This window comes from Strix aluco, chromosome 11, assembly GCF_031877795.1.
Source record: "Strix aluco isolate bStrAlu1 chromosome 11, bStrAlu1.hap1, whole genome shotgun sequence".
Taxonomy (NCBI): Eukaryota; Metazoa; Chordata; class Aves; order Strigiformes; family Strigidae; genus Strix; species Strix aluco.
Window position 1 is genome coordinate 2,808,696 of NC_133941.1, and position 21,015 is coordinate 2,829,710.

Here is a 21,015-nt window from a genome sequence, read left to right on the forward strand (position 1 = left end):
GCAGCCCACAGGGACAAGGAAGCACCATCCTACAAATCACTGAGAAAACTAGAGAAAGACCTGGGTCAAACCCAGCTGTGTAAGAGCTCACTGAATTTCAGGGAAATTTGGATCCACCTGTGCATTGTTTGGCTCTCACACGTGGCCTTCGCTCTGGGGGACTGAATAAAAGTCAAACCCTCCTGCCAGTGGACTTCACTTTTTAGCTTTTTTAATTTTTTTCTTACTCCTAATGAATCAAATCAAAACAATGGATCCAGATTGCCCTGAGCTTTGGAAAACTTTGGGTCGAATTCAGACTTGACAGTGCAGATTCTCTTGGGTGTGGATTTGCAGGTGATCTCTTGCCCTTTGCAGTTCAGCACAGGTTCCGCTGGTCTCTTTTTCTTCCAGTGGAAAGTTTTTAGAGACTGTGCAGTCATGAAACTTAGCAATTCTCTTCTAAGGTTTCAGGTTAGTTTTGTTTTTGCCTAATGAGATGGTCTTAAATGCAGCCCAGGGTATTCTTGGAGCAGAAAGTGGGACACTTTGGGTTAGGAAAAAAAAGAGAATAGAATCAAAAAAGAACATTTCCCAGAGAACAAACGCTTACATTTGTTTTCCTCCAAGTGTTAATGGTCTTTTTCAGCTGTGGCCAGAGCATTTTCATGAGTGTTTATTTTCCTGCCTACATTGTCACCATCTATTGAGAGACAAGTCTAAAAGTAGCCAAAACACTCCACAAAGACCATGTTAGGAAAGGAAAGAGAGTAAACACTGGTCAGATGCCATTTAGTTCTTCCTTTGTGTACTGAGATGTAGGAGAGAAGTTGCCACTTGGCAATGAACGGCTGGGCTAAAAGGCAGAGTTGTTTCTAAATGAGGAAGGAGAACGCACATAATTTGTGCAGCAGCTGCAGCACTGAAAGCCCGAAGTGCAGGATGCTGGATAACGCTGTGAATGCCCTCTCGTGTCTGGTTTGCCTGTCTCAAGTCAGGCTTTGCAGCTGAGCAAAAGTTGAACGCGGTGCTCCGCAGCCTGGGTCCCCACATCCTTGCAGAGCCACGTGGCACACGCACGTCTGATGGCCACCAGACCCATCCGTGGCTTGCCACATCCTCCATCCTGCACATGGGAGACACGGGGGGCTGCTTGGTCTTCTAACCTTTGCTTTTCTTCTTTCTTTCAGAGGATAAAAGCAGTGGCTGCCCCCAAGGAAGTGAATCGGTGGTCCAAAGAAACGGAGAGTGGCACCCCCTTCTGCCCCAATGGAACTTCGAATGGCGGATTGATCAAGCCAACTCATATCATTGTGGAAACCATGATGTGAGCTCTCTCTGTGAGAGGATAAACCTGCTTTAACTGCCGTTTACTAACCATAGATTCTCATAGGACCAGGTTTACAGAGCTTTATATTTGCACTAGGATTTATTTTTATTTCTCACAGAGAAAGTTATTTTTTGTGTGTGTTTTTTTTTTAATATTTTGTAAGGTAATCACAGCAGATGCCTCTCTGTAGAGGGAGAGCTTTCATATCAGACTAGACATATTACAGGAATTTACTATTATTGGGTTTTTTTAAATATATATATCTTTATCTCTAAATATTATACACCTTACCACTTGAATTGATTGTCTTGCCAGCAATACATTCAAGTGTCAGAAAGCAATTTTTAGGTGCTGGTATGGTTGGGAGCAGGGTAACCTACAGAACACACAAAAGGAGCTCTGTTGAGAGATATGATTAAAAAAAGATGCTGTTTCAAGAGAATTTTCAAAGGTGTAGTATTTCCACCCTCTGGTTCAATTGTGGTAAATGACAGGCTTCAGGGTCACATTAGGGAAAGGGTACAGTTATGTTTAGCACAGTCCCTGAATAAAGATACAGCCGGGCAGCTGGAGCAGAGAGTTTGCAAGGGAGGCAGGGAAGTTGGGTGTGAAAAGCCTTGCAGCCGTTCCTGCCAAGCGCGGCGTTGGAACCCTGTCACACAGACGAGAGGAGGAGTTGAAGGCGTTTTGCAGGATTTGGCATGGTTCACTGGTTGTTTTTTTTTTCTTTTTTTAGGTTTTGGGGTGTTTTTTTTACTTAACTGAAATGCCTGCTGTTTGTGCGTGAGCGGGGAGGTGGAGTACCTGATCCTGAGTTTTCTAGCAAAGCATATTTTAGCATGGTGGCACTGGTGTAAACTTGAATTCTGCAAACTGGGAGGGGCAGCCTATCCCTGAGGCAGCAGGGGCGAGTGCTGAGGAGCTGAGAGGGGAAAAGCTGCACCTGCCCTCTGGGTGCTTCTGGTGTTCGCTTGCTCATTTGTTTGCTTGTTAATCATTGGACTTTGGTTTCGGGCAGAAAAATAAAAGAATCCCTTCTGGACTCTGACCGTCCAAAGGTGAACACAAACCAGGTCATCCCTGACAGGAGGAACGAAACTGCTCACCTACACCTGGTGTAACTAGTATTTATAACAGACACATTGTTAATAATAATAGTCATGAAGATAATAATATCACTCAGCAAACAGGTGCTTTTCATCCATGTATCTCAAAAATGCTTTGCCAAGTTCAGTAACCAGGATTTGCTTTATTTATTTATTTGTGGGGGTGGGGGGTTCATTACTGTTGGGGGAACAGACAAAAGGACTAAGTCCCTTGTCCCATGTTACTAAATAGCAGCAGTGGACCTAGAGCCCCCAGTCTCCTTGTCCATCATTGGGTTAAACCATAATTTTATTCTTTTTTTTAGGGGGAGTGGAGGGCAGACTTATGAGGCTTATGAATCTTATCTGCTGAAGAAACAGGGCTTTTGGGATTTTAAGTTAAAGCGAAGGGAACATGTAACACTGAAATATTTTTTATTTGGTCAGAAGGAATTACATACTGTTCAAGGTTAGACTAGGGAGTGAAGAGAAACCACTACAAGGAGGGTAGGAATGGGGGTTCCGCTTCGTGTGGGCCAGGTGGATGTTTCCATGGGGAATTGCCCCCTGAAGACTGTCCAAAACATGGACAAAAGCCTTTTTTAAAAAAAAAAAAAACTTGAGCAGGTTGTGCTGGGAACAGGTTCTCTGGCAAAACTCAACCTTTTCTTGTGGGCATTGTATTAGAGGGAGAGGTTTTTTTCTTCTTATGATACCACAGTTAGGCTATCCAAAGGTAATTAGAGGAAATGCTCGATAAAAGCAGAGTTTGTATCTGCTTATTCTGCTGTCAGCTTAGTCTGTCAGGGCAGAGTTTGTCATTTAAACAGGAACATATCCAGTTCTTAACATTCCTACACATAATTTTTTTTTTTTTCTTTTCTTGTCCCATGGACTAACTGGCCACAGCAGCACAAACACTTGTTGATTAGCTTGTTGTTTTCCTGTAACAGAAAAGGGGTGACTTAAAACCAAGAGATGGACCAAAATAATTAAAACAAAACAAACAAAACAAAAAAAAAGTGACTGCATCTGTATCTTTCCAAATCTTCCTAGTTTGAATTGGTACACAGTTTTACATTAGGTAGCTGAGTTGCAGCAACAAAACCAGCCATGGCAGAATTGCTTTTGGGTTTTTTTTGCTGGTTGCTGTATTATGAGAGTTATAAATGAAACTTTTCCACAGCTGGAGATGGCAAACATCTAATGACACCTGCTGGGCCAGTGACAACAGCCATCTGATAGTCACTGGAGGAAACCTGTGAGCCAGTGGGTGTCATCACATGTGCCCAAAATAAAGAAACATGCATACAGCTAATTTTTTTTTTTTTTAATAGCCTGTAACTGTCAAAGGCAAGGAACTGTAATCAAAGATAACTCTCTTAGTGGGCTTCAGCTTGGACCCTCGGTTTTGAGTTACAATTAGTGTCTGCAGTAAACAGGCACGCTTGCCTGGGTGAAGAAGGAGTAGCAGGTTAGGAAGTCTAAATTAATGGTTTCTGTGAGTGCAGATGAAACACTGATGCTTGATTTTTATTTTTTTATATACACATTGTCATACAACTGCGTTTGAGATATAGTTTGTACATCACGTTTGTGCTATAGAGCTGAGACAAGCTTTAGTTAGGGAAAAAAAATGGTTTGGCTCCATTAAAGATGTCTCCAGCGAGTCAGCTGGGTATTTAAACCATCTCCCACATTGTGGAGAGTGTCTTTGTGTGAAGAACCAGAGGGCTAATACTACACCTTTCAAAGTACAACTACTAGAGAACTAGAACCCAGCCCCATTTCAATATAAACTGTGCCATTCAAATCAGTCGCTTCCATGTACCAAGTGAAAATGTCTCGCACATATGCAACAACCTCATTGAAGCGTTCTCTGTGTCAACTTCTCTGGCCCTGCTGTGCTCTTTAGCATGACTGCAAGGGAGGGCTGGGACTCAAGAAGAGCTAAGAAATTATTGTTTCTGGAAAATAGTTCCCCTCTCCCTTCTTCCCTCCCCTCCAAAAAAAATATAATTAATTCTTCTTGGTTTATCTGGGGTTTGAGTTCTGATGAGCACACTCACATTTTTACAGTTTTGGGGTTTTTCCTAACACTTTTATCAGATTTCTGAACTTTTCTTGGTGATAAATTTACATTTCAATATGATCCTCTGCCAAATTTATTAAAAAATAATTTTTAAAAAAGTCTGTGTTTTCTACCTATTTCTGACTGCAAATACAACTGATTTTTTTTCCTAATTTACTTGTTTAAACACTTGTGAGCTATTTTACCTGTTTTATGTAAATGAGGAACTCTATATTAAACTATCATGACTAGTCATGGATGAACTGGTTTGGATCCAGGGAAAAGTTAGTGCAGTTTTGACATGAGATCTTTAGAACCAGATCCCTGAGTTTGAAACCAGAATAAAACAAGACAAAACCCACACCTTTTAATATTTCACATACCTTTTGTATTCTTGGGTTCTTCTGGGCTTGGAAACAGCAGAGTTTCAGCAGTATGTCTTTCCAGCTGAACTGAAATCAAGAGATAGTAGAAATGTAAAGGGGAACATTTACCCCACAAGATTCTCGGACCCGTTTCTTATTTTTCTCCATTTTCCAAACTTTTGCAGTTCACCTGTCACTAGTTATGATCTCACTGAATGAGCATCTATTGTAAGGGACTTTACCAGTAGTCTGTATTTGGGTATTTAAGCAGTATGATTTCATAAATAGAACTGGTTTTTATTGTTGTTGTTGTTATTGTTCTCATTTTCCTTCTCATCCGTAGCTTTCCTTTTCATCTGGTCCAAACAGACCCACACACTTAGAAAAGTCCTCTTTAAAGTGTGAGATAGTAGGTCCACAATGGATTTGTTCTTGTGTTGTAAATGAGAATACAAAAGCCTAGCAGCTGTATTTGCCATTGAGAACAACGCTGGTGTTACCCCGCAGCAGCAGCGCAGCTCCTGGAGTAGAGGGGAGTTAGGAATGGTCTGCTGAAACAGCTCAGCAAAACTGGTTTTCACTGCTGTTCTTCGGGAGAGGAGGAAAAGAAACAAACAAACAAAAAAGGTGCAGCCTTATTTTTGCTGAAACAAAAAAACCCCCAGCAACCATGAGCAGAGCCTTTAATGTCACCGTCAGGATAGCATCTTCTGCAGCTGTTTTCAGTCCTGTGTGATTCCTCCTTTCTCAACTGCAGCTACTCCTGGTTCCTCTTCTCTGTCTCAGCGTTAGACAAGCCAAGTAGATCTGAAGACACACGGACATTTCCATTCGATAGGCCTTTTACAAGTCTCCTCCTAGTCTGTTTTTATTTGCTATGGAGACTTAAGGTTTCGGTGAGGTTGTGCTTGTCACACTTGGGTTCAAAGCTCCCACTTGTTGCATCAATGGCAACACTCCATCCGTGGGAGAAGGATTTGAACGTTTTTGAATAACTGATTATTAGCTTCCACGTCTTGTGGTCACTGCAGGACCACTCATGGAAGCATAATGTATATAAAATGTTAAATAAGCTGTGTATTGAATGGAGTGGACAAGTTAGTTAAGCAGCTCAAGTACACTTGGAAGAAAGATGACCCTGACATCATTTCCAGGAGATTCAATGGAAGTTGCTCACTTTCAGTAAAAAAACAAAAATCTGTGTTTAAGTAGACTAGTAGATGGAATCTTCCACTCTCGTATGCACGCACACAAGTGGGAACATTGCTTCTATTCCTAGGCAGCAGATCATGTGTGTAAGTCTTGCAGAGCTGTTTAGGATGAGGATTGAGAAGGTTTAGGCACCACTTGCCTGCAAAAAGCCAACCTTCCAGGGTGTCCAAAAGGCCTTTCCTAAATTTGGGGTGGTGGAAGAGGGGAAGGAGTAGTGACAAAATCCTGCATCGTGGCCCCTCCAAGGAAGCCTTAAGGTTGGATTTGGAAACTCTCCTGGCTCCTTGCAAGCGCCACGTGGCTCCTGGTATGGGAGGCTGGGTGTGGTGTCAGTTCAGGCAGCTGCCTTGGGCTTGTTTTTTCCAAAATCAGCATCCAAAGCTTTGTGGCTAGGATTGACGTGTAGTTGTGTATTTGTATATTTGCATGAGCAAAGGTCGGGAACTGTCAGACCCTAGCAGCTTGTTTTATTTCTTGTAGTCAAAGCTAAGCTTAAGACAGTATTCAGTTGATTCGGTGACGGCTGACACCTAAGATACCCATGAACTAGTGCAAAAGAGGCCCCCTGAGCTCCATACTTTGGTCACAGAAATTTTTTATTGGTATCAGTGGTCAATTTGGGTTTATGGGAAAGCTTGCTCAAGAAAGAGTTGAGCATAACCAGCACCAGCCCCAGCTGGAAAACGGCCCGTTCCAGCCCTGCAGCCTCCACTGGATCATGGCTCTTTTTTGCCAGCCCAACAATAAACCTGTACATGAACAATGCTTCTCCTTTTTGAAAAAAAAATTAAAAATCTGAATTTGTTTCTATTAAAAAATAAACAGAAAAAGTAAAAAATTTTTGTGTGTTTTTTCCAATTGTCAGTGTGAATTGGTGATTTCAATTTACCTGTGTCCTAAAACAAGAGCAGAAAAAGCTTCAGACACCATTTGCCAAAAAAAAAAAGAGGCAAGCTCAAAATTTTGCAGGTTGAAAACATTAAGAAAATGTATCACACCGCCATCCCCATCAAAGGTGGAAGACTTTCGTGATGGGTTTGCAACTGGAAGAGAGCCTGACCCTGCCGGTATTGCTGAGCTATTGAATGGCAGAGCAGACATGGCTCTGTCCTAATTTGAAGTAATCAGCAAAAGTGTCAGAATTTAATTGCCACAAGCTTTACACAGCCCTGAGCTTTAGGAGTAAAGCAAATTGAAGACATATTAAAAAGGAGAGAGTCTCTGGAGGCTTCTTCCCTGTGGTTTGGCGCTGCAGGGCACGACAGGACAGGGCCGCTCACTTTCCCATTTGCAGCACAGGGAAAACATGGCCTGACTTGAAAAATCAGAAGAAATAATGGGGAAAAGTAAGTGAAACTTGGTTATGCTAAGGAGCTGTGCTTGTGTGCTTTTGTGTGTGTGCATATGCAGGGGAAGGATTCAGTCCTGTAGCGTACTACATGTTAGCATGATACATATTGTTTCTAAATCTATCTGCTTCTGCAGTTGAGATATTAAAAAGATTTTATTTTTGTTTTCAATATATAAAATTAAAAAAAAAATGAGAACAGTGGCAAAATCATGTTGAGAGGCTGAAAAAAAAAATCCTTGGGGGCAAGTTGAGTTAGCTGTCATCTGCTCCTGTTCTGGAAGCCAGCGATGGTCTCTCAGCATTGCAGCATCCCAGTACTGTTCTGAAGTGCTCGTTGTTCAATAGGATGTTGTTTTTCTCCAGTGTAATGTTGTGATTGTTACCTGATAACGTTGCCAGGGACTTCACGTTGTAAGAGGTGGTCCATCTTGTTTGATGTATTTGGCTAAAAAACAGTGGTGGTTTTTTTATTATTTAAATTCCTAGCAACTGTGACTACAGTAATGTGATGAGTAGCACATACAGCAAGGAGGTGGCGTCGATGACGGCCTCCTTAAAAATGTCATCTGAACTTTTTTTAAGAAAAAAACACCTTAAAAATATTTTTAAAACATTTTAAGACATTTTTTGTGTGTTCCAAAACAGAATATTTGTATTTGAAAAAAAATCCTGGAGTGTAATTTAATCCTAAAAACCCTAGCCTTTGTGTATATGGTAAATGTTTGTATTTTGCAGTTTCTGTTTTGCTTTTTAGATAAATAAAATGTATATGGATATTTTTAAGTCATCTTTGCTTTTTTAGATGAGTTTGTAATCACCTTATAACTGAAAATAAAACTTTCCTTTATAAACCAGCTATATTCTTGGATGCTTTTTTTGGTCTTTGAGTAGCTCAATTCATTTAAACCTCTTGTTTATTGTGGGGTTGTTGGTTGGGTTTTTTGTCCTTATAAACTATTCCATTTTATATATATAAGCAAGCCCAAGCTGCTTGGCCCAGCTCACGATCCGTCTTCATGTCTGTCATAGTGTGTCAGAGTCTGTGTGGCTCAGCCCCACACAGCTGCTCGCTCGCCCCCTCACCTACTGGGATGGGGCGAGAATTGGAAGGGTAGAAGTGCAAGAATTCATGAGTTGGGCTACAGACAGTTTAATAATTAAAAAAAGGAGGAAAGAAAAAAATTAAACACACAACAAAGAGGAAAAAAAATGAGAAAAACAAGTTGTGCAAAAGAACACAATATCTCACCACTAACCAGCCGGAGCTCAGCCAGTCCCTGAGCCATGGCTGCCTCCATCCTCCCCAGTTTCATCGCTGAGCTCACCCCCGGATGGGGTGGGGTACAGCTCTGGTCAGGGGGGTCAGCAGGCCCAGCTGGGTCCCCTCCCAATTTCTTGCCCAATTTCTTGTGCACTCTCAGCCTGCTTGCTGGCCGGGCAGTCTGAGCAACAGAGAAGGCCTTGATGCTGTGCAATCACTGCCCAGCAAGAGCTAAACCATCCCTGGGTCAGCAACAGCAGTTTGGTTTGTTGGGCTTTTTTGGGTGTGGTTCCCCCCCCGCCCCCCCTCCCCAGCGGTGACTTTGGCTGAGCATGTAGGAGGGTCAGTGCTGGTCCCAACCCACAGCATTTCAGTCTTGTCCAGCCTCCGGCCTTACATATCACTGGTGCTTTGTTCTCCCCAGACCTACTTTTCATCAAGTGCCATTGAGCATCTGCTGAGTCTTACAAGGCCATGACAAAGTTCCCCCTTTTTTTTTTCTTCCTCTATTTTCCTTCTTTTTTCTTTTCTTTCTTTGAAAATAGAGTGCTGATGTCCTCACCGGACTGTCCCTGCAGACACCAGCTTTCCTTGGTCCCTTCACAGGCGTGCAGGGAGACAATTGCAGCTTTATGAGTTGCCCCAACTCAGCCCATTTCAGGGCCTTGCCTGCTGCTGTCTGCACCATCTTGGCTGCATGGCACCATTACCAGGGGAGTTCAAATACATCAGAAAAGCCCAATAAGAAAGAAAGGAAAGAAAGGAAAGAAAGGGAAAGAAAGGGAAAGAAAAGGAGAAAGAGAAAGAAAGAAAGAAAAGAAAAGAAAAGAAAAGAAAAGAAAAGAAAGAAAGAAAGAAAGAAAGAAAGAAAGAAAGAAAGAAAGAAAGAAAGAAAGAAAGAAAGAAAGAAAGAAAGAAAGAAAGAAAGAAAGAAAGAAAGAAAGAAAGAAAGAAAAGAAAGAAAAGAAAAAAGAAAGAAAGAAAGAAAGAAAGAAAGAAAGAAAGAAAGAAAGAAAGAAAGAAAGAAAGAAAGAAAGAAAGAAAGAAAGAAAGAAAGAAAGAAAGAAAGAAAGAAAGAAAAGAAAGAAAGAGAAAGAAACCAACCCCCAATATTTATCAGGCTTGCTGATGGCCTGTTCAGTCAAACAGATGAAGGTTAAAGCAGTGAGGCCTTTCCTCAAGTCCTGATTTGAGGTAGGGAAAGAAGAAACCAACATGTAGGTGGCTTCTATTTGTGTGAAGAAAAGAATTCATGCAGCAGGCCCTGAGTACTGCTGAGGCTCCAGCACCCCATGCCCAGGATTAGCCCCACAGCTGCCTTTATTTGGGGTTTTTTTGGCTTGGTTGGTTATTTTTCTTGGGTGTGATACAAGGACTTGGGCATTTCTCCTCCCATTGGTGCAATGTCTGGACTGAGTAGCCTGCTATCGGCACAGATAGCAACTGTAATGTGTCTCAGGTTAAAATAAATAAATAAGCCACTAAAAGTGCCACAAGCTGCCGCCGAAGGGTTTCATCTACCTGCCATGGGCAGCCGCCACCTGCCCATGGGTGCAGCTGGCTCCCTCCACCAAGGTCCCCAGGACACACAGTGCCCACCGAGGCACCCGGCAGCACATACCAGGGGAGCAGCACCATGCTAACCTTTTACCTCGTGCACGCACCAAAACCCCGTCGGTCACGTTGCACGGGCGCTCGTTCAACCTGCCATCGCCCCAGCTTTGGCAAGTCCCCGGTGCCAAACATGCCAAGGGCCTTGTTCTGAAGTCTGTGCCCCAGGAGGGCGGCCAGAGATGGCAGATAAGGCTTGTTTACGTGGCAATGATTTCCCAGGTCTAACCAGGAGCATTCCCATACCATGCTCAGCCTCTGAAAATTCCTGCATTACCCGCTTGGTCATGAAGGGTTGCAAAACCCAGCTCACCCTTTCCTTACTGGTGAGCAGATTCCCTGTGGCTTTATCCGGGAGCGATCCCAGCCTGTGCTGCTCACGCTGGGAGCACAGAGGTGCCCTGAGCCCCTTTGTAAGAGCAAAAAGGGAAGAAATCCTCACCATAGGGACACAAGGAACTACATTCTGGGTTTGTGTCAGTCATCTCTTTGGACGACTAGTTTCAGAGGTGGGATGATTCGGCTACCACGGTGTGGCACCCCACTACAGCTGCAGGGTGCTGAGCACCAGAAGGGACACCTCCTGCCAGCACATCGTCCTCCAGCAGGTTCCTAACCCATCCCCAGGGATTAACCATAGATTTGCCAGTGCTGCTGCAGCCACGTCACGGCCACCCACGTGCTTTGCTGCATCAGTATTTTGTCATGAAGTGGCCCAGGTTTAACTCAACAAGATTTCCAGTGTGGCCAAGTGAACCACACACACAGGCATCTCCAGCTCTTATTGCCAAGAGCGACAGCAAAATTGCCTCCGTGTCCGCAGGGAGGGAAGTGACCCAAGTCCTGCTGCTGGATGGTGGTAAGGGACAACCCCAGCCCTACTAGCAGTGGCACCCCAGCCAACCCCCCTGCGTGCCCTCCCCCTTGTCCTTCGAGGTGTCTCCTAACTGGGGGTCCTCTGGCAAGTTAAAATAGGGCTGGAAGCAGAGTGTTGCCTCACTGTTGTCCTCCTGCAGAGACACAAAGCAAAACAAATGCATTTAATTTGCTTTTATTTAATTAAAAAAAAAAAGTCAAAGTCATTGCAATCCCATTTAAATACAGAGATTTACAAATAGGTCCAAAACAGGACTAAAATATTCTTTGAAATGCTGTACTTTTAAATATTGTGCTTTCATAGATACATAAGAAAATTAGCATATAAAAATACTTTACAAGGAATACACTCTAATATATGGATAAAAATACACATTTAATGCATTTCATCTTCATATCATTCAAAATGCATAGGAAGGGATACAAGGACCAAGTTTTTCTTCCTTTTTTTTTTTTTTTAAAGCCTTTAATAAAAGTCTTCATTAAAAACCTATGAGAAGCCCCAGTGAGCTTCCACTGCTCAGAATATTGCATATAAAAACACTTCCGGCTGCACTGTCAATGCTCCACAGTATCAATTATGGCACATTACCTAGTTGTGGCAGCAATGGTATGGGATATTGCATACTCGAAGAGAAAATGGCTACAACAACAAATAGCTGGATGGGGCCAGGCATGTGTCTGGAAGAAACACCCTGATACGTTGCGCTACGGCGGAGGGACGGAGTCGCAAAGCGGCTCGGGGACGGACAGTGCAGGGACGAGTCCTGGCTCAGCAAAGCGACCCAACGTGTGCTGCACCCCCACCCGACACCCTGCGCGCACCGGCGGCGGCGGAGGAACCGGAAGGGTGAAAGTGGAAGGGGGAGGTGGGTGCTGAGGCTGCGCCGGGGAAAGCAATGCCAGGCTCACGCCACCACCACCGGGCCATGAGCATCATCATAAAGTGCTAATACATGAAACGTGGCAAGCAGATGAGCCAACTAATGCAAACATCTCTTCCCCACGGGGCTCTCGGGAGGGAGGGGAGCGAGCATGGGGCATCATGCTTGTGAAGCCGCGGAGAGGCCAGCGACGGGCGAAGGCGGGCGGACTGGGGGCGAGCAGCCAAACCCGCGTGGGCACACACAGACAGCGCCCAGCCCACACGGGACACAACCTCCACCTAACAAAGGGCTTCTCATGCCACTGCCTGACAGGAGACGACAAGGTTTGATTCATTCAAAACATCAGGGACAGCCCTGGGAAGATCGCTGTTCAGCTATTTACTTGCGGGCACAGGCCAGGTTTGCAAGCGAGAGATCACCATAAAGCCCAGACAAACAAAGTGGCTGGGGATTTGGGCAGGAATTCAAGGCCTTTAGCCTTGGGTACGGCCTTCTGCTCTGTAATAACTCCTCCAGCACAGGTAACCACGTTGCTCACGGGAATCGACGGTGAGACAAGGTGCCTCATCCCACTGCAGGGTGAGCCAGCCCTGGCAGGGAGCACGGACGGGGCTGGCAGGACACAGCTGCAAATATCAATTTTTGAACAAGAATTGCATCTCGCCACTCTCAAGCACATTCTGAAATGTCTTTTAAACAGGAGTCTCCATAGCCCTGCACCAGGAGTGCAAGGGGCTGCGGAAATCGATTTCTCAGGAGTGTTTAAAGGATGGAGCTGGGCACAACAGAAAAGGAAAGGCGTCAGTCTTGCTGTATGCAATTAACCAAGCAAACAAGAAACATAATAGCACCATGTGTGTTTATAGGATGGCCTATAGGATGTTTATAGGATGGCCTATATAGCCACCTTCAGGGTGAGGATGTCGAAGGCAGGACCCCACGCACCCCGACAGCCGGGGCACAGGGGGATGCCCTGCCACAGGGGATGCTCCTTCCTCCCGTCGGCAGCTCGCCCCATCGCCGGTGCTGCCCACAGCCTCAGATGCACATCCAGCTCCAACCTTCCCAGCAATCTTTGGCGGTCTACAGGCTCACTGAAGACCCACCTCCCCACTTGCAGGTTATGGTACACACAGCGTTTACAAATACCAGTGCAAAAAACAGGAAAAACACCCCAAAAAAACACAACGGTTCAGCAGAGGCCCCAGGCACCGTCTGCTCCGCTCCCGCTGCTCAGAGCGTCTGGACACTCGCCTTGACCTCGGCACCACGGGCCACCTGCGCCAGCAGCTCTCTGTTCCCCTCCGGGGGAGCGTTGGCAGCCAGTGCCAAGGGGTTTCGGCTAATCACCAGGTCCAGCTTATCTCCAGCCTCCGAAATCAGGGGAACAGCCAGACAGCAGTCAAAGTCTCTCGTTCGGATGCGGTTTACCTGCCGGGATGGATTTAGGATGTGCCATGGGGAGGAACAACAAAAAGACCAGGTTTGTTAGTAAGAAAACGCAAGGTTGGTGCTAAACCCACACCTGTGAAAACACACAATTCTTGGGGGTCCCTGATTCCAGGTTCACAGCAGAGCAGGGGCACCCCTTCAGGCTGAGCACATCCTTGCTTAGCTGAGAAATGATGCAATAACTGGTAGAAGAAGGGGGAAAAAAAGTCTGGATCAGGCATAAACCCTGTCTGGGGCAGTATGATAAATATTAAACACTGCAGGGCTCAAAACCAGTTCTCCAGTTCAAGTCTATAGGAGAAAGGTTGCCATTTTCCATGATTTTTTGGCCATCACGGCTTTTATTGGCCTTAAATTTGTGATGTGGGGTATTCAGTGCCTAGGAAACAGATACAGCTCAGACCCTAAGGCTTCTGTCAACCATTTTCCGGCTCAGCCAGTAGTAAATTGAGACTATACTGAACAGTTTCTGCTTCTCCTCTCCCCATTTCCGTCCTTCATTTCAGAAGAGTCTGTATGCATTTCACGTGGGCTCAGAAGGTGGCTGCAAATTCGCTCTGCAGGATTCAGCAGTGAAAGCACTTTCACTGCTGTCTTTTGCAGATCTTCAAGCACATTTCTCAGCTGGGTCACCTGCAAGAACCACCCCAGCTCTCCCGCCTACAGCTACCAGAGCACTCAGGCTTGGTGCCACGACAGCTCTGGGATGGAGGGGCTGGCAAGCGGCACAGGGAGGGGAAGCAGAGAAGGGAGGAAGGAATTCCCCACCCACCTTTGGAGCCAGCAGAACCCTTTAGGGCCAGGCATTGCTTCCTTCTCTGGGTAAGGGCTGGATGAGGCCATGCAACCCTTTCACCCAAAACCCTTTCCCAGCATTAATGCATGCCCACGGAGCTGGGCTCTGGGACGGTAGCAGCGTCCCCCTGCCCTAGCTGGTGTCCACACCATTGACCCCAATACTGGTCCTTACAGCACAGTAACTAAGGGCAATTTCTAAACCACACATGGACAAGGAGCGACAAGCCATGAGCTTGCTCTGCCTTTGCTCTACGCCAGTCAGGCAGTTCCAGTGCAGAAGTGCCATCAGTGCAACGCCGTGCTCCGGCTAATCCATCCAGCCGAGAGGCAGAGGGTCTGTGACAGCGGGGACGAGGCGTTTCGCTGGCCTTCAGGCACATCATCACGCCCACAATCAGCAGCACTGTGAAGCGTCCTCAGCGATGCATCTCTCCCCTTCTTGATGGGAGTTGCCCGGACCAGGTCTGCAATCCCTCATTCACAGCTCGGCACGTCAACACGACGGCAATCGCCTCGTCTCCTCGTAGGTGTAAGCCGTGCGGCGCAGCATGTGGAAGAGGGGTGTCGAAAGTCTCCACGCCGCTCTGTTTAGGATTTTTGGGCACGCCTCCCAGAGCACTTGGCACTCACAAAAAGCGACACGTCCAACATTCAACAGAAAGGCAGCCCAGAGCCTAATTAGCTCTTGTTCATTCTTGCACCATCTTTTATTTGAAGCCGAGAAGGAATAATTGTATAGCAGCCAATTGGCTAGAGACCATAACAAGCTTAAACAAGGTTCCCCACAGAGCTGCCAGTTCTCCAGTTACCTGATGTACATAATATATTGGCTCTAATCCTACTGCTAACAACCCCCGCCTAGAAATTAGTAAAACTAAACATCCTTCTGAGTGTTTCCAAATATGGTCACAATATCTGCATTTCCAAATGGTGGCAATTTTTCCATTGGGGTTGCACTTTCTCACTTGCTGTTTGAGTTGCCCCAAAGCTAAAATAGTTGTTTTTCATCCATATAAAGCTCCTCTCCAATCTCCAAAACTCACCACGCTCTTACTGTCCCTCTGGTAGTCTGATATGCCCAGGTCACATTTATTATACACTGTGCTTTTGACCAGAGTTTTTATCCTGTTTCTGCATCAGCTGTTTCAGAACAAGTATCTTTCAAAGAAAAATATCCATGAAAAACACTTTGCTTGAAGGATGTGTTTCCTAGAAAACTCTTTTAGTTGTCAAAGGCATGCACAGAACTTCATGAACACCACTTAACTTCACATGGGGCTTCGCAGGAACGCATGTATTGGTCAACACAGTCCAGCTCATCCAAAAATCACCCTCTTACATGATAGAAAAAGGACTGAGGGCGAGGAGAGGAAGCAACACAGCTTTTTTGTTGTTTTGAGCTGCCCAAGCTCAAAAAGGCCGGTGCCAGGACAGGCTGTGTCCTGGACTGGGTGTAACCTAGGGGTACCACCTGGGGGTACTACCTGGTGGTTTCTCATTATAAAACACAGGTCTCATTGAGTGCTCGGTGGCTAAGAGCTCACCTAGTTGGCTAACTATTACCTTTCATTAAAGTTAGTGCTGCCATGGATGGGTCTCACTTCTCTCTTCCTCTCAGCCACTCATTCACTCCGTCCCAGCCTCCAGAACTGCATTTTGCATTTATTACCTGAAGCACTCTGTCATATGGCTTGAGGCCACACTGATCTGCTGGCCCATCCGGACGGACCATATTTACATAGACACCTTTTTCTAACAGGCCATCCGACACACTGAATCCAAAGTCTTCGCTCTCTGGGTCTTTGTGGAGCGTCATCTGGAGGGGCAGAAACAGAAAACACATGTTTCAATGCAGCAGAGGAAGGAGGAGACAGGGTTAGGCAGGATAGGAATAACACAGGTAATTCTGCTCTGAGTCTCCCGGTCAGATTTTTCTTAGCCTGGCAGCTAATATGGGTTGAGCCGTCTTAGGTAGATTGCATGGAAAAGTGCTTTGGTGACTGATGTATAACCATCCCCATGACAGTCCCTCTCCCTTGGATGTGGAAGGAAACACAAACAGTGTAATATAGACAGCTGCTGTGTTTCACCCAAAGAGCAACTAAGCAAGTGTTATTAACGGAGCATCGCCTTCCCCAGCCCAGCTTACGCTGTGCCTCCTCTCTATGCCAGACCAGCACATGAAAAATCAACCTGTTCACAGGGAATTTTCAATGTAGCATGTCAAATGTGAAGACAGCTCATTTTTAATACATCACTCAGCAGGAACACCTAAACTTCTCCATATTATTCACAAGTTCTTTTCAGAAAATTCGTATCAATAAGTGCTGAATGGAGGACAAGAAAGGAGTAACCCCACCACCCTTCCCTTGCACACGTCATGCTTCGGCCTCGCCTAAAGGAGGTGTGCACTGCTGGAAGTGTATCTTGCCATGGAGTAACACTGGGAGCCAGGGACAACTGATTCACCACTACCACCAAAATCTCCCTTTGCCTCCCATGAACTGGGAACACATCTCCACTGTGAGGCTCCAACCCCATCGCTGTGCTCTTGACTGGGTGAGCCTCATGGATGTGCCTGGTATGACACACCAGAACAGCCCACCTGGCCTCAACCTCAGCTCCAAACACAGCCAACACCAGATGCTCCAGCGGAATGAAGAGTCACCCTATAACATGTCTAATTACACAGCTCTCCTCCTTCAGGTACGAAGGAGTTTTATTTAAAGGCACATTTGCCATGCCCTGAAGGACAAGAGCAGATCAAACACGAAAAAGTTGTTTTTTCCAGCTACCATAACTGCAGGTTTCGTTCTAAAGTCACACTAGGAAAGAAAAAGGCAATCAAAATTTTTGAAACCTCTCCAGCTCCCTTCCCTGCTTGCATTCTGCATCAGCAGCTTCTACAGTTAATTACTTTTCCTAATTACTGTTGCCTTGCACCATGCTTAAACTGGCTACGTTCAGCTGGGTACTGAATTCAAACAAGTATCCCATCGCTGAGGTCCTACCAGTTGCACTTCAGGAAAGGCTGGGGGTGGAGAGGAAGGGGAGGCAAAATAAGTTATTTTGAGTTATTTTTTATACAAAAAGTGACCAACTGAATGGAGCGTGCCACTGGAAAAGGATTGATGGGTCTCCATGGGGCCATACTTCAAGCTCTTTTGCTTGTATCTGTAGCACCAGTTAATGTACTCCAAAACACAAGGACCTGGAAATCTCATATAATAAAGGGAAACAGCAAAGCACAGGTTTGAACCCTGCTGAAGCATGGCAGCTAAATCCTGTTACTCTTCTGAAGAGGCCTCTTCATCTGAATCTGCCCCTCTGGAAACCTTTGCTGCAGACCTTGGTGGGGGCCAGCTTTAACAAGTAACGTTTTCTGGGGGTGCCTCTGAACAAGGAGATTTTTTACAAGGTTGCAAAGTTTCTACAGCTTTAACCATCGAGGCACCGCAGTGCCACAGCCAGACCAACCCTTGGCAACACAGACCTTGTGAAACTCGAGGGGGGTGGGGGACATGATTTCCTGCATTTCCTTCTCGATCTTCTTCATGTCCAGGTTCCTCTCGTTCTTCTTGGCAGGGGAGCTGCTGCTCTCAGTTTGTCCATCATCACAGCTGGAGTTTGCCTTCCTCAACGGGCTCAGTCCCGATGGGTTGACAGAGTCCAGGAGCAACTTGCTGCCCTCCAGGCCCAGGTTGTGCACGCTCCCTGTCATGATGGATGCCTGTAGGGTGAGGGCACACGGTCACTCTGCTGAGACACCAGCAGGAAGAGATGGACCACGCAGCAACAGAAGTGGCACAGACAGCAACTGCTCTCATTAATCAGAAAATAACTACCAAGAAGTTCTTCCAGTTAGCTATAAAAGCTATTTCCAGACCTGAGGAGCCTGCTGCCAGGTCTGTCGCTGACCTGCTGTATGCTCTCCACCCCCACCCCAACATGGAGCTTTATCTCAGAAGGAAGCATTTGCGAATTATTTTTTAAAGTTGCTTTTTGATAACCCCATCTACACGAACAGGGCCAGGCAGGCCTCAGCTTGTGCAGGAACCTTCCTGGTAGTCAAGAAGGATGAACACCCCGATCTCAGGGGGCTCGCAGAGGAAACGGTGTCTGCCTGGCTCTGCAGGCTGCAGCTCACCATCAGCATTGCACAGTGCTGGCAAGGGCCCAGGGAAGTCAATACCTTGGACTCCACTGAGGCCAATTCAGCAGAGAAATTAGGATTTTATCTGTCAGTAAATGGGAGCTGTCACTGAGCAAAACTGAGTTAAAAATATGAAATTAAGTAATATTTAAGCCTGGTCATCCTTGATAGCATCCATTAAAAGATGCCCATAAGTAGATTCTACTCCATTTGGCAATGCTTTTCACTAATGAGATTACATTGATCAAAGCTAACGAAGGAGTCAAGAATCCAGTCTGTGGATCCTCAAGTGGCTCCAGGTCACAGAGTCCATTTAAACAGCATAATGAAAACTGTCATTTCAAAGTTCAGGCTCCAAGGGTCTGCAGTCCCATTAAATGTCAAAAGGTAGAAGACAGAAAAGGAAAGGTAGGGAGCAGATAGCAAAATTCTGCAATGCTAAATGTGGCAAGTCAAAGAGCAATTGCTCCTGTACTTGGGAAATATCATCTGACTAAATCTCTAATCAAGGCCCTCCCGCTCTTTTCTCCAAGCTGGAAGAAAGGCAAATAAAGCAAATTCTGGTGGCAGTATGAAAATGCCAGCACTACCCACATTATCCCAAAATACAGAAAACCTTTTAGCTCTGCACTTTTCGGGTCTTCACACAAAAATGACTTATCAGCTCGAGTTTGGACAAAACTCAAATACCTGCCACATGCTGGAAGGACGCTGACTTACCACATACTTGAAATGCAGATTAGCAAACAGAGGTACAGCCAAACAGGGTACGTTTGTTCACTGACCTCAGGCAGCCCCAACACCCTCCAGGATGCCGTGCCATGCCGTACCAACACCAGCATTGCAGAGCCAGTGAGGAGAACAGAAAGGTCTGTACACGTTGTGCTACTGTCCTCCCTCCTGCACTGCAAATACCGTAACCAGCCAGTACCCAACAGCATTCAACTCCTTCCTGTCTTCAAGGTAAATACTCTTTGTGGCATCATAAGCAATTTCCTAGGTGCTCTGGGTTAAGTGCAGGCAGCAGAAAGGGCAAATTCTGGACTTCTCTAGCCTGTTGCTGCCCTACATTATTTTTCCCCATGTCTTGGCTGCCCTCAAAGCAAAGCGGGAACACACACTCCACTAGACATACTGGAAAAATCCTGTTTCTACCCGTACCCCATAGTCTGGGAGTGGATTGCTACTGTGTATGAACCTGTTTCCAGGCTGTCTTGGATCATCTTGCATGACTCTTATTCTTTTCCAAATGCAGAGCACGAGGGGTCGAATTTAAAAATAAAAAAATAAAAAAATAGAAACCTCTGACCGTCATAAAATCACAGGAGCTGGGGCTTAGAAACCTGCAGTACAGCAAAAGCCCCAGTGAGCATTGCACATCCCACACCGCACCTCAGGAAGGATGGGTACACGGCGAGGGAGGAACAGATCAGTGGTACTTTGGATTCGATAAAAGGGGAGCTGAAACCCATCAAACTTCTGCTAAAACCACAGCACTTTCCTTTTGTCCCCAGAACTTTCAAAAATATTCTAGAAATGTGCTAAATACACCAAAACCCTAGAGGTGCTCAGCTTTTTGTAAGATGTCTTTACATTTTTAAAAGCATTGCTATAACTGTCAAAGCTCCAAAGCCTTAAACCAGCATGAATCAAAAGCCCACGCGTCTCTGCACCATGGATCCCTGGAAAAGGAAAAGGATTGGGCAGAAAGATATTTTCTCTATCCTGGCATTTCACAGTAGTCCAACAAATCCCTTCTTTTACATTTAGATGCCAGCCATTATACAGAAGAGAAATATCTCTGCACCATTTCAGAGGGGTACTTTTTCTTAAGCAGTTAACAGCAGTTCAGAAAGGTTGACAGTGGCTGCCTAAACTCTTTAAAATACATTCAGGTCCAGGAAATAAGTGATCAAGGGAAGAAGTTATAGTTTGTGGGGGATGGGGGTTTGGGGTTTTCTGTGGGGGTTGTTTTTTTTAAGTCAGCATTTTTTAAAGCGGTTAAAATAATAAATACACCGTTCCATGCTTCAGCACAATAAATTTAATTGAGATTTCCACCCCCACTTACAGTTGCTAAGTATCAAGGAGGAAAAAACAATTAGTAAGTCCCTTGTCACCATATAGACCAAAACAGGACTTTTCTTTTCCACTTCCAATTATTCAGAAATTGTGGTTTTCTCTCTGACGCCTAAGCTATATGCAATTGTGCATAAAAACAGTCCCACTGGGGGTGATGGAGGGCACGACGCAGCTCTCCCCAGTCCTCAACACCCAGAAGCAGGGGGAGAGATGCACTCACAGGGTCCCACTCCTTTTGGGCTGTGGTAGCTGAAGTAGGGAGGAGAGTAGCACCGCCCCCATCCTGCCGGGCAGGTTTGCCTCCCCCTGCTTGACAGTCTCGAGGGAGGCCTTTATTTGCATCCCACGGCTTAGAAATTCAGGCTCCCCATCCTATAACCGGACACAATAACATGACCTCCAAAGTATTTTGGATAAAGAAAAGAGAAAGTGGTTTGTGAAGAGAGGAAACACCTTTATTTCTGCAGGAAGCAATTACTTTCTCAGATTTTTCCATGGGGAA

The 21,015-nt window shown here is 45.5% G+C and overlaps 2 protein-coding genes across 11 annotated transcripts in view; one reads left to right on the top strand and one right to left on the bottom strand.

The window, feature by feature from the left end:
• Nucleotides 1-8,247, top strand: part of SLC6A6 (solute carrier family 6 member 6) — a 118,094-nt gene extending 109,847 nt beyond the window's left edge. For all 10 annotated transcript variants that reach the window (XM_074835654.1, XM_074835659.1, XM_074835661.1 and 7 more), the window contains one exon: nt 1,170-8,247. In XM_074835654.1, the coding sequence (XP_074691755.1) occupies nt 1,170-1,310 (141 nt within the window). In that variant the 3' untranslated portion in view covers nt 1,311-8,247. The remainder of the gene's footprint in view (nt 1-1,169) is intronic.
• Nucleotides 8,248-11,300: 3,053 nt separating this feature from the next.
• The window catches only part of GRIP2 (glutamate receptor interacting protein 2), a 293,425-nt gene continuing 283,710 nt past the window's right edge, over nt 11,301-21,015 (bottom strand). Inside the window, exons 22-24 of the mRNA XM_074835669.1 lie at nt 17,772-18,008; nt 15,948-16,094; nt 11,301-13,459 (exon numbers count right to left, since the gene is read on the bottom strand). Coding sequence (XP_074691770.1) covers nt 13,262-13,459; nt 15,948-16,094; nt 17,772-18,008 — 582 coding nt within the window. The 3' untranslated portion in view covers nt 11,301-13,261. The remainder of the gene's footprint in view (nt 13,460-15,947; nt 16,095-17,771; nt 18,009-21,015) is intronic.